This window comes from Hyperoodon ampullatus (genome assembly GCF_949752795.1).
Source record: "Hyperoodon ampullatus genome assembly, chromosome: 16".
Classification (NCBI taxonomy): domain Eukaryota; kingdom Metazoa; phylum Chordata; class Mammalia; order Artiodactyla; family Ziphiidae; genus Hyperoodon; species Hyperoodon ampullatus.
This window is the reverse complement of record NC_136929.1, coordinates 14,382,848-14,397,264: the sequence shown is the minus strand read 5'-3', so window position 1 is coordinate 14,397,264 and position 14,417 is coordinate 14,382,848. Positions and strand designations below refer to the sequence as shown.

Here is a 14,417-nt window from a genome sequence, read left to right as displayed (position 1 = left end):
CTGGGGTATTCATAATGTATCGTTTCTTCTTTTTCCTATTTAAAATTTTTATTTAATTAGAAATCTCATTTTTATACGCACAGATATTTAAAATGACTGATTTTAGAAAACTAAACACCTCACAATTGACATGGAATATATTTTGCCAAATAAGAATTATTATGGCAGATGTATTCTTGAAATGTTTTCTCATTGTAATTCTCCAAATAAGAAAAATACACAGTTGATTCAGGGAGGAAAAAAAAAATCACTTGAAGTTAGGATTAAAACTAAGATAAAAAAGTGAAAACACTGTAACATACACTTATGTATCTGGAGGAGTTACCATCCCCCAAACTTACCTTCTCTCTTTCTAACAAAGCAGCATTTTGTTTTGGTATCCTCACTGTGTAATAAGTGGCTAAGCCATAGTCTAACAGTTATCTTTACTCCTTCTTGTCTCTACCTTCTGGTTTTAATGGAAGCTCATGAACAGATACTCTTTAAAATGCCCAGATCCTGTTACATTATCCCCTGTCAAACAAACCTGCTCTGAAGTCCTCTCAAAGTAGTGAGTTCGAGCCTTTCTTGATCAGTAACCAGTTCAATGCACATACTGGGACAGTAACATGATTCCTCCTATCAAACAAGGAGTCAACTATAGAAAAAGAGGCCTAAACTGGGCAAAATCCAAAGTGACGGGATTAGTATAACAAAATCTGCTTAGGTTGTTGAAGCTATTTGGCCTGAAGTTTCTATTTCTTATCTTTGATAAAAATGATCAACAGTTCTCTATCATAATTCAAATTAAATTCAAATCTCTAAAATGGACTTTCAGAGTTGTCTACAATGTGGATCTACAGCAGCCCACTTCTGTGTTTGCCCACCTAACGCCCTTTACACTTCTAGTCACAGTAACTTGGTATTGTGGGCAGGTGGGCGGGTGAGTAGATATTCCTCCTCTAATTTCATTCTATGAGGTTTAGGCAGGATAGGCCTTCTTGCTGGCTCTAGAGGTAGCCACACGATCCAAGCTTAGTTAGTAAGTCACAGGGATCAGTTCAGTCTGGTATACAAGGCAACAGCTGGGCCAATGACTCAGACTTGGAACTTGTGCTGGTAACTATCTGGAAAGAGGCAATTTCTTCCCATGGGAGATAGATGGCAAGCTCTTTCTTGTAAAAGTTTGTCTGAAAATGAAGGAAGCACAGATAATAGAACTAGGCGTTGGAGAAAGAGTTTCTGGACTATATCACCTGAATGCCCAAAGTCAGTTCTACTCCTGGACTCTTTAGATACGTGAGCCAAAATATTCCTTTTTTGATTAACTAATATAGGTCCCAACCTAACTTAAAGATTCCCCCTTATATTCAATTTCCCAGCTAACGTGGGCTACTTCCTGTTCCTTGAGAAACATACCCAATCTTTTTGACTTCACGTAATCAGGTACCTTCACTCTGTCTCCTGTCCATCCTTTAGAACGTATCTTAGCCACACACTCCTCCAGAGTCTTTTCTGAGGTTCCTCCTAACTGGATATAGATTTTCTCTTCCCTGGTTTGAACAGCCCCGTATGTTCAGTTGTCTTATAGCTCGTTTCCTGTCTTAACATCAGTAACATTTATGTATTTGTCTTATCCTTTCTAGAGAAGATCTGTGCTTGACTTAAATGTTTACCATCTGCAGGGCTTCCACAAACTAGACTCCTGATGGGTCTATAGTTAAAATATTCATTAGTAATCACCTTTTAATGGAATCGCACACTCCTTTCTTTTCATCTTTATCAGAAAGGATATCTTCCTGAATTCTGTCTGGCTTTTTTTGTACCTAGATAGCATGGTAAAGAAAAAGTTTAGAATTTTGTAGATTTAAATATTATGCTGCACGGTTAGAAATATATGGACAAGGTGACTCTGGTAAATCTAAGATAGTTGTAGTAAATGAAGCCAAGAAAGATCTTAGTATATTATAGACACAATCTGATTTCAACTATCAGTTCAGCCTCTTGTTTTTAGTGGCTACCTCCATACTGCTAAATAATGTGCTTATACTTATATTTACTGAATTGTCAACTGTGGATGTTATCTACTGTATATCTGATTCATAGAGTTTAGGCATTATTCATTCTTTGTAACAAAAGATGAGCAGCTTACTTATAGCACCCTTCCCTTCCCCTCTGTCTGGAGGTTTTGGTAATACTATATCATTAGTTCTTCTACTGAGTATTTTTGTAACTTTAAATAATGCTTAAATCTGTATTTTTTATTCCAACAAATTCAAGTTTCTCTTGCATGGCCTGTTATAAGGACACTAATATCTCTACCTTTTCCCTCTGCCTCCCAACTTACATTAGCTAAAACTTTAGCATTGTAAGTATGGATAATATTTACATTTAGCTTGGTAAACATAACTGTATCTTTTGCACTATGCTATGTTTATTCTAAAACTTGAAAATCAGTAAAAAGTGCTTATTGTGACACTGTAAATACAACGCACTGAAGAGCTGAAAGGCTACTACAGTTACATTTCCTCCATGTGACCACCATGCCCTCCTAGGAGACGCCTCCTGCTTCGCATGGATTCTGTTTTCTCACATTTCACCAATACAGAAGTGTATTTTTCTTGGAATTTTATTGTATTTATTTTTTCTTGTGGTGAGATATACTTCTTCTTTACCATATACCTAATATTTTCCAGTTTATTATTCTTGTTACTTAACTGTCTGGAATTCCTGTCTTCTTGAAGACATTTTTCTTGGGGCTTAACAATTAACTGCCTCTTTCAAGCTTTCTTTGCATTGGTTTTCACACTGATTTCACCATTTCTTAAAATACCTATTTTCCTCTTTCTTATGCTTCATCTTCATTGTGCTGGCAAACACCTTCAAGAAGGGGTGTGAAAGATAATTTTTCTAAATCTTCACCCTTCAGAGAATATTTGCCCGAAGAATCCTAGATTCAAAGTAATTTTCCTCAAAACACTGATATCTTTGTTTTGTTGTCTTGAAAATGAAACATCTGATGCTAGTGTTAGTGTCATTCTATTGCAGTGACCTGCCTTTTCTCCTTGGTAGTTTTTAGGATCTTGTGTGGGCCATTTTTCACTCATTTGTGGACCTCTTGACATGAATGTGTTTATATTTCTCTATCTGTGGGATACTTTCCCTCCTCCATTTTCTATTCTTCCTTCCTGGAATTCCTATTAGTGGGTTACTGGAGTTCATGGGCTTATCTTTTCTCCTCCTTTTTTCCTGTCCTTTTGTGTAATTTTGAGAGATGGAAGGTGAGCAGATAAAACTGTTACTAAAAAACAACTGAAGCACCTAGGTAAGGTTAGGCTGTAGAACATTTGTTTCAGGTAAGGCATGATTATCACCCTCAAAGATTTGGTGGCTTTTTGAGAGTCAGACCTCTTCTATACCAGAGACCAACAGGTAAAATTAGAGCCAATACAGAGAGTGAAAAAAAATCAGCTCAAGAAAAAGAAAATAATTTTTCAATGATCAAAATTCCTCAAAGATAAGAAATCCCCAGTCTCCCAGCAGAAATAATATTTTTCTCTCTTGTTTGTAGGGCTAGGATAAAACTAGCTGGAATGCTGGTCCTAAAAGGCTTGAGATGAGTTAGTAACTTAAGCAGCTGGTCTGAGTTTGTGGGGTTTTTCATCTGGAATGGCCAGAGGAAATGTATCAAGGACAGAGTATAAGTTTTTCTTCCTGAGAAAGGAAGCCAAAGTCAGTAGAGGAAAAACAGTATCAAAGATGAGTATAAACATGTATAACTGATGACAGGATAAAGAGCAGAGGTGATAAGAAACAGGTTATGATGTGAGATGCAAGGTAAATTTTGATGATTTGGTAGTTTAGAATCTATGCAGTATGTAAGGCGAGAGTTCTGGTAGCCTACCATTATTAGATCATAGAGATTCTGGCAAAATGGGTGTTTTCTAGTTATCTTTGCATATTAATTTCTATTCTACTGCATTGTAGATGGAGAACATACTCTGTATGAGTTCATTCTTCTGAAATCTGTTGAAACTTGCTTTTCAACTAAACGTAAAGCTAATTTTTATCAATGTCTTCTGTGTCTGAAAGATTGTTCATTTGGTGTTATTGGCTATTGTGTTCTCTATACATCTATTAGGTCAAGATTTATAATCACACTGCTCAAATCTCCATCTCTAATGAGTTTTTGGTCTGCCTGTTATAACAAGTACTGAGAGATGTATGTTAAAAATCTCCCAATATTATAGAGAATTGCCAGTTTCTCTTGGTAATTCTATTTCTGCCTTATATACACATATAAAGTAACCTTCTTAACCTTTAATAATGTTGTCTTAATATCTGATATTAGTATAGCCATACAAGCTTTGTTTAGGTTAGTTTTGGCCTAGTATACTTTTGCCACACTTTTATGTTAATCTGTACCCTGAAACTGTATTGTTATATATTAGGTGTTCCTTCTTGCAAACATAGAGTTGGGATTTAAAAAAAAATCCAGTCTGACAATCTTAGTCTTTGGACTGGAACATGTAGTCCATTTACATTTAATGTAATTGGGTTAAATTCTAACTTACTATTTTGTGCTTCTTCAATGGCGCATGTATTCTGCTTTATTTCTTAGTCCATTTATATTAATTTGCTTCATTCCATTTTCCTCTTCACTATGACATTATGCCTTGTTTCTATTCTTTTAGTGGTTATCTTAGAAATGTAAAGCATTCAGATTTGCCCTAAAGTCTAAATGTAATCATAATCCTTGTCCTGGTCAATATAAGAACCTTATATGTTGTTATACACACCCCTATTTATATAATGCCTTAAATGTTATTGTTGTTTTTTAATGGATTTTTAAGATCCTAAGACATTACTGTTGTTTTATATATTCGCTGTTCACAGATTCATCCGCATAGTTGCCATTTTCTTTTCTCTTCATTCTTTTTTCAAACTCAGATCTTCCATCTGAGATAATTCTTTTTCTGCCTGAAGTATACCATTTAGAATTTCCTTTAGTGTGAGCATGCTGGTGGCAAATTCAGTATTTTATTTGTCTGAAAATACCTTATGTTTTTTCTTGAAAAATACTTTTCAGGGTAAATTATACGAGGTTGGCATTCCTTTTTTCTGTCAGTGCTTTTAGATATCATTATCTTCTGGCTTCCATTATTACTGCTGAGAAACCAACTGTCAGGCTAAATATAGTTCTTTGAAGGTAATTTTTCTTTTTTCTTCTGGTTACTCTCAAGATTTCTCTTTGTCTTTTGTTTTCTGCAGTTTTATTAACAAGAGTCTAGGTGTAGATTTCCTTTTCATTATCTTGCTTGGGAATCACCCGACTTCCTGAATATGCAAATTAGTACCTTTCATCACTCATGAAAATTCTCAGCTATTATTGCTTCAAATAATACCTGTACCTCATTCTGTCTTTCATCACCTTCTGGAACTCCATTTAAATGGATTTTATTTTTAAACACTCATAAAGTACTTCATAAAGCTAAATTATCTTATCCTTATAGTAGACCTATAAGGAGGGTTTCATCATTAACTGCTATTATATAGATAAGGAAAATGAGATAGAAAGAGGTTAAGTAATCTGCCCAAGGTCACACAGCTAATGAGTGGCAGAGCCACGTTTAAATGTAATCCTGGTATCTTAGATTTCTCACTCTATTCTCTATGCCTTTTATATACTCTCTGCTGTAGTTTCCTCTTTTTTAAGGTCAGTTGCGTTTGGGATATGTCTTTTGGTCTATCTTCCAACTCACTAGTTCTCTCTTGAGGCCTGTTAAAGCCACCCACTGAATTCTTTGGTCATTGTATTGCTCAGTTTTAGAAGTTCTACTTTAAAAAAAATCAGATATGCACTTTTTATAGTTTTTTGTTCCCTGCAATTGTTTTCAAGCCTGTCTTTTATTTCTTTAAACACTTTAGGCATAGTTGTGTCAGTGTCTGTGTCAATAATTCGAACATATGGAGCGTTTGTGCATCTGCTCTCTGTTATTTGCCGTTTCTGTTGGTTTTCTTTGTTTATTTGGATATAGTAGTCTTATTCCAGAGATATATGGATGTTTCTATCAGATGCCTGTAAAACCTTATTAATCTGGAGCCATTTTAGTGCAAATTCAAGGCTCAGGGTTCCTTTGATTTCTTAGGTAATACCAATTTGGGCTAAAAGACTGCGTGGTATACTTTACTATGGTTCATCCTTACCCTGAAGCTATAGCCAGCTTATTGCAGAGAGGGTCTTCTAATAGATTACCCACTTTATGTGGGTCTAGGGTTTTAATTTCTGTCCCCATCACCTTGCAAATTAAATCAAAATGATAGTTCAAGTGTACCAGGATGAACAAATGTTTTAGGGCAACAACAGCTTTCCTGGGATAAGAGAAGCTTCGGTGCTTGCTTACTTCACTAGGCTCTCATTTTCCCTTTAATTTTTGTTTTGTATTTCCTTATTATTATTATTGTCAGCTCCTCAGTGCTTTTAAAATTAAAAAAAAACATTTCGCCCAGCATTTTTACTGATTTTAAGTAGGTGAGTTTGTCCAAAAGAACTAAACCTGCCATCATTAAAAACTTTTCTGGTTTTTGAAACATCACTTTTTTTTTTTCCTGTTGAAAGGGGTAACTTTTCAACCTGCATTCCTGATCTCATCTCTGAAGCCTAATTTATATAACATAATTTGGTTACAAATATAGTAGATACAGTAGATACATCATAACTTAAAAAAAATCATCTCTTCTCTTCTGTCTTCAAGCTCTCTGCTTTCCCTTAATGATTTAATCCTCTTCTTCCTTTCATTGCCAGAGTTCCAATATGACATTTTAGGTACTAAAACTGTGAAATCAGTCGTAAAATAAAAATTAATTAAGGACCAAAAAATAATTCTTAATATTAAGAACAAAGCCTATAAAGAGCTTTGGCCTCACACACTTGTACTTCCAGTATTTTGCTTTTGAAGCTGTTTAGCACAACAATGACATCTCCTAGATCTGGTTGAGAGTCAGTTTCTTCATGCCTAGAAGCAGAAAAAACATGTAAATATCTATAATCAATTTAAGAAAAGACATACAATTATGATGGTACAAATAACACAATAAATTCATTTTGTAATAGACATAAGTATAATATCATTTGTGTATATGTCATATCTGCTGTTTCTACAGTCAATTAAGATATGCTGCAATACACTACAATTTTCAAAATTATCCAATTTTAACTTAATATAAATTAAGATCATACAAAAATAACTCAGTAAATTTGATATCACCTAGTCACTCAGAAAGCACAGATTATAGCTTATCTTTATTACTGTATACTAAAATTATCACAAAAGTCAGATCTTTCATATCTTTCATATATTATAATGATAATTAAAATATGAAACATTTTCTAGACTTTAAAATAAGTTGTCTATATAGCATAATCAAAGGAAATCTATACCATACAACTACTTTTCATTATCTACTAGCCATTTTCAAATGCCAAAATTTGAAGTATATCATTAAACTTATAAGACTGAAAATGTGTCTGTCATGTCCATCTGCATCACTTGGATCTATTTTATATTACACATTATGTAGTTCATAGTCTAATTTTCAACACTGCATAAATAAATCAAATATGACAGCTTTGCTCAAAAATTTTTTGATACTATTTTCACTACGAACTGAAAAATGCTACTGTAAAAAGCATTTACCATTAAAACTGAATTTTTTCAAAGAGGGAAAGCAATCAGATGTCAAATTAGTAGATACTTTGCACTCAGTCAGACATAACATACGCTTGAAAATTTTTCTAAAATAAAAACCTGGGGATTCTAGGGCTGTGCCCACTAACACGTCTCTGACTCTCACTCGCAGTTCCTCAGATGAGGTGCCTAACCCGCAGCAGGAGGCACAGCCCCTGCCAACATTTACCACTAGAAAAAAGAAAGTATTCCAACTTATGTAGTAGAAATGTCAAATCTCTTAAAAACTTGCAAGAGCTTCCAGTCCCAAATGTTGCTCAAGGACATCAGCAACTTTAGCCCTCGGATCCACCATCCACTGAGACCAGAACAGAGGCAGCACAACACTGCAGTTAGGCCCGTACAAGATCTAAAGCAACTTCCTCCATCCCAGATGGTAGAGGTAGTAGTGATGAGGATTCTTGTTTTACTTCAGGCACTATTTTAAGCACTTTATAGATATTAACTCATTTAATCCACACACCCATCCTCTGAGGAAGGTACAATAATTATCCTAGATCCAAACTAAGCCCAAGTAGCCTGGCTCTTCACGACTGCACTATTACACCTTTATAAGTAACACTAAGCAACTAAAAATCACTGGATACCTGAAGACAGTCAGCCACTGAAATGAAGGGAACAAGCCAAGAAGTCAGAGGACATGGGCTTCATTGATAAGGAATTAATACAGGGGGAAAAAAGGGAGCATTCAAATAATTTATATTCTCAATAAGAGATGTGAGAGAATATTTCTCAGTAAAAGCCATTTACTTCAAAATGAAAGGATTCATTACACATCAGGAAGTATTCCTTTAAAAAAAAGGACGCACACATATTTTTCCTGGAGTTCTAACTATAAATATCATTTAATTTTTTGTAAAGGAAAAGTTAATCACACTGCCTCTCATTTCGAATCCAAAACACTGGATGGCAGAATATGATGATGAAGTCTTGTTTCAAGCATTCTGAGGAGAATTATAATCAGGACTATTATCAGTACTTAGAAAATAAGCAAAAGAAAGGCAAAAACATTTTCAGGCCTTTAAAATCAAGAGTATAACCCTAATGTTTCTATAGAAAATATTTGTAGAAATCTGGTGCATATCATGATATGGCAGGCAATATCCATTCCACCTTTTAGCATATACTGCAGAGGTTAGAAAGCTAAAAACTCTTTTTTGTTTGTAGATTCTTTTACAGCTATGGTTCTGGTTAATAATTAGATTCTACTAAACATACATGTGCATGTGATTTGGAATTTACAAGTAAGGGAGGGTCAATGCAGTGATGCCTGTTTCCTTGGGGCAAGCAACATCATGGAGACCTAGAGGTTGTCTATGCCAGGGTTCCAGTGTGCAAACTCAGCTTTCTGGGGACTGACAGGGAGTTGACGTGTTGGTGGAGCAGCTTCATGCTTTCTCACTCTTCTGATAATGGGAGAGGTAGCAGTCTTTCTGGCTGCTGAGTTCCTTGGCTGGTCCTGGGAGCCAGGTCTCCTGGAGAGCTAGCTCCTCCAATCCTTCCTAATCCAGTCAAGAATCCATTTCCCTGTGTTAACTCCATCTCTGATATGGAAAGTCAGCCACCCAAACAAAAAATGAATGTGAAAGATGAAAGAAACATATAAAACCTAGGTTCAATAGTGAATTTGGTCAAGCTTATATTTAACTAACGGCAATGTGATGGTAAAGAACTAAACGTTTGGAGGGTGGGGTACTAAAAAGATTCTAAAATGCTTCAACTGAGGCACTTGAAAGGAGGAAAGGAGTGTGTGAGATGAAGGCTGAAGAGCATCTCTGGAGAAAGCTGTTGCCGGGCTGTGAGTGTGCACCTCTACACGCCCCCTGGGGAAGTGTGGGGAGCATGACCTTCTAAGCCTAAACTCAGTAAGGTAGATGCTTTAAGGGGAAAGCACTTTGCAATGCACTTTCCTGAAGTTGTGAGACACAGAGGACTGCATTTGGCTCTTGTCTGGGAAAGCTAAAATGGACCACGGACTGATATTTGAGGACTGACCTATTACCCCTCTTACTGCCTTTGACACTGGCCTGCACTCCTAGAGTTTGCTAGGCAAGTGATGTGTAAGTGCTTCTCATGGATCAGAAGTAGCCAAGTAGGAGAGATCTGGTTTTGTTATCATGGGGTAGTCATGCATCCTGCCAAAATAGCAACCTGGAGATATGAGGAGACCTCAGCAAAAATACGCTGTGGGTATAGCATAGGATGTCCAGAGACTGAGGAAGATGATAAAGAAGCCACCTGGAAAAGAGATGCACCAACTGGGACCAGGGAATCAAGAGAGTGAGGTGCAGCAATTAGAGACCTTCTAAGAGCTCACAGAAGGGCTTCACAAAGAGTGACCTATAACCACCGCCAGGGCCAGTGGGCAGAGCTCTGAAACCTCTCTTGCCTTCTATATAAAGCACAGGAGAAGCAGATCAGTTTCAAAGGTGTAAAACTAAAATTATGTATAACTACTAATTAGGTAATCTGTTTTCCTGAAGATTTCAAGTGAAAAAGACTAGCAAAATAATTTAGCATGTTGAAGGCATATATAAAAATATATATGTATATGTAAAGCATCTGCTATTCTCTGTAATTAGGAAAATCTGAGAAGCATTTGTCTGATTTTAGTAGAGCTACAAAAATTTTCTAGGAGAGAATAATTTTATTGAGTATTTTTGAATTCAAGGTAAATTATAGTCAACACAGAGTATGGGTAGATGATTTGCAGTTAAAGATTATAAAAACATGGATAGACATAAAAAGTACATATGTGAGGATTAAGCCTAATAAACAAAAAGGCAAATTTAAAAATATCAAATTATTTAGTCATGGTTTTAACATCTGAACTTAGAAACTCATGTCAATATTACTTTAGCTCAGCTCTTCAGCATATTTCAAGAATACTTTCCTTAAATATAAATGTAATATCAATTAGAACTAAATCATAAATTGGGATAAACAGAATTTCCATTTTTGTCATATTTCATATTGACCTGTTTTTCATTACTGAAACTTTAATTTCAAAAAAATCAAAGAGTAGCATCATTTATGTTTTTTCCACTCTGGCTATCTAGTGACATATTAATCATATTTGGAGTTAAGTAAATTATGACTGAGAGAAATTTATGATATTATCATTTATAAGGAACATAAACAAATTTGAAATTCCTTCCATCACCAAGAGGTGGCTAACTGTGAATGAGAAAAATCAGTTTTGCACTAATTTGTTAGTGGTACTTAAATATAAAATCAGGGGCCATTTTCTCCCTAAACCATCCATTTATAGGCTGTGTGTAATAACAAATAATGTAAAGAAGATAAAATAGAACCAATATAGTAACTGTTTTACATAATATATACTATGCATATTATATATAATACATATTGCATATATATTATACAATATACATATACAATATACAATAATATATGTAATTGTAAAGAAGAAAGAAAGAGTAAGTGAGGAGGAAATGGACATTTACTCAGGACATGAGACACTAATCTCATGTAGTCTTTACCAAGACCCCATAAGATAGGTAGGATTATCCCCTCTTGTTATGAGGAAATAAAGACTTCAGAAACTTTTGCAAACTCATACAGAGAGTTGGTGGCAGAGAAGGAATTTGAATCACAGTTTACCTAATTGTTTGCAAAAAACAACAGTGAAACAATAGTGGCAGATTTAGAAACACAGAGTTCTTGGCAGTACAGTTTGCAAAGACCAAAGAAGACAAAGCAAATTTATCCTTTGAAACCATGATTTTTATAAGAAGAGTCCATATAAAAGTCACAGTGTATTTTGCTTATTTTCTGTACCACCACAGCACTCTTTTGTAGCACTTAAAACGTTTTGCTGTCATTCATTTCCTTAACTGTCTTTCCTACTGGGATGAACTGTGGAAGGGTAGGAACTGTGTTTTATTCACCTGTTTATCTCCAACGCTTGGTCTGCTTACCTGCCCCTTCCCCACCCCACCTGCCCTCCATCTCCAAGCAACAAGTGATCTGACTTCCGTCACCATAGTTTGTCTTAAATACCTACCGTTTTACAACTTATAAAAGGAATCATACAGTATAGGCTCTCTTTTTTTCTTTTGCCTCACTTCTTTTACTCAGCATTAATTATTTTGAGATTCATCTATGTCACTGCATGTATCAATAGTTGATTCCTTCATATTGCTGGGTAGTATTCCATTGGATGGATATACCACATTTTGATAATTCCTTCACTTGTTAGCATCTGGGTTCTTTCCAGGGTCTCACAATTACAAATAAAGCTGCTATAAACATTAATGTGCAAGTCTTTGTATGAACATATATGTCCTTTTATGTTGGGTGAATACCTATGAGTGAAATGCCTGGATCATATGGTAAGTGTGTATTTAAATTTTTATGGACCTGCTAAACTGTACCAAAGTGGCTGTACTATTCTACATTCCTAATGATAGTGTATGACAGTTCCTGTTGCTCCATATTTTCATCAGCACTTGTTAGTGTCAGTCTTTTTAATGTTACACATTCTAATAGATGTGTGGCAGTATCTCACTTTGGTTTTAATGTGCACTTTCCTTATAACTAACAATGTTGAACATCTTTTTTATGTGCTTATTTGACATCCATGTATCTTCTTTGGAGAAGAGCCTGCTCAAGTTTTTTGCACACTTTTAATCAAGTTTTCTTATTGTTGAATCTTGATAGTTCTTTATGTATGTTATATATAATTCTTTGTTGAGTAATGCTTTGCAAATATTTTCTCCACCTGTGTCTTGTCTTTTTGTTTTCTTTTACAATCATTATATATTCCTTTAGTGTGAATTTCACACGTTTGTGACAGAAATGATATTTAATGAAGTGCTTTCTTAGATCCTGCTCAATACATCATAATATATGATAGTGTACTATACTAACTTCCTAAAATTGGGAAAATGCTACATTCTAAAACACATATGGCCCTAAGAGTTTTACATGAGAGATCTGTACCTCCACCCTCTTCCTGGAATGTTCTGGCTGTCATATGACTAGCAGTAATTTCCTGTAATTCTTCAAAACTCTCTTGAGGTATTATCTCATTTCTAATGTCAATACTGACTTCCCCATACCTTTCACCCTATCACAGAATTAAGCATTCCCCATGCTCCCTGACTTCAGACTATACTACAAAGTTACAGTAATCAAAACAGTATGGTACTAGCACAAAAACAGACACATAGATCAATGGAACAGAGACTCCAGAAATAAAACCACACACTTATGGTCACGTAATCTATAACAAGGGTGGCAAAAGTATACAACAAAGAAAAGACAGTCTCTTCAATAAGTGGTGCTGGGAAAACTGCACAGCTACTTGTAAAGGAATGAAATTAGAACATTCTCTAATACCATATATAAAAATAACCTCAAAATGGATTAAAGACCTAAATGTAGGCCAGATGTTATAAAACTCCTAGAAGAAAACAGGCAGGACACTCTTTGACATAAATTGCAGCAGTAATTTTTGGATCTGTCTGCTAAAGCAAAGGAAACAAATGCAAAAATAAACAAATGAGACCTGATTAAACTTAAAAGCTTTTGAACAGCAAAGGAAACCATCAACAAAACCAAGACAACCTACTGAATGGGAGAAAACATTTGCAAATGATATGACCAATAAGGGGTTAATATCCTACATATATAAACAGCTCATACAACTCAGCATCAAATAAACAAACAACCCGATTAAAAAATGGGCAGAGGAACTGAATAGACATTTCCTGAAGAGGAAATGCAGATGGCCTACAGGCACATGAAAAGATGCTCAACATCGCTTGTCACCAGGGAAATGCAAATCAAAACCACAACGAGATATCACCTCACACCTGTCAGAACGGCTATCATCAAAAAGAACACAAATAACAAATGTTGGCAAGGATGTGGAGAAAAAGGAACTCTCCTACACTGTTGGGGGGAAAGTAAATTTGTGCAGCCAACTGTGGAAAACCGTATGGAGGTTTCTCAAACAACTAAAAATAGAATTACCATATGATCCAGCAATTCCAGTCCTGGCACCCCAGTGTTCATAGCAGCATTATTTATAATAGCCAAGACATGGAAGCAACCTGTGCGTCCATCAACGGATGAATGGATAAAGAAGCTGTGTTGTGTGTGTGTATACAGACACACACACACACACACACACACACATATACTATTCAGCCTTTAAAAACAAATAAAATTTTGCCATTTGCAGCCACATGGATGGACTTGGAGAGCATTATGCTAAGTGAAGTAGTCAGAGAAAGACAAATATTGTATGATATCACTTATATGTGGCATCTAAAAAATACAATAAACTAGTGAATAATATTTTTAAAAAGCAGACTGACAAATATAGAGAACAAACTAGTGGTTACCAGTGGGGAGAGGAAAAGGGGGGCACTATAGGGATAGGGAAGAAAAGGGTTATTATGGGATTACATGAAATAGTGTGTGTGAAACGTTTGAAAATTGTAAAGCCTATAGAATGTAAAGAATCTCTCATTCAATAAAAAAAAAAGATTTAAAAAGAAGAATTCAGCATTCCCAGCTTTGTATGCTTCTATTATTAAGCATGTTTGTTGAATGACACTATGTTTTAGGCACTATAAGGAAAAGGGGGAAAAGCATTGAAAAAAAGGTACAATAACCCCTGCCCATATATTATGTTTGTTAAGCACACTGCTTGTTATA

The 14,417-nt window shown here is 35.3% G+C and overlaps 1 protein-coding gene across 1 annotated transcript in view; it reads right to left on the bottom strand.

Annotated features, from left to right (window-relative positions):
• The window catches only part of UGGT2 (UDP-glucose glycoprotein glucosyltransferase 2), a gene marked incomplete at both ends in the record, with an annotated part of 167,521 nt that overhangs the window by 27,640 nt on the left and 125,464 nt on the right, over positions 1 to 14,417 (bottom strand). Inside the window, 2 exons of the mRNA XM_079721667.1 lie at positions 1,723 to 1,805; positions 6,911 to 6,995. Coding sequence (XP_079577793.1) covers positions 1,723 to 1,805; positions 6,911 to 6,995 — 168 coding nt within the window. The remainder of the gene's footprint in view (positions 1 to 1,722; positions 1,806 to 6,910; positions 6,996 to 14,417) is intronic.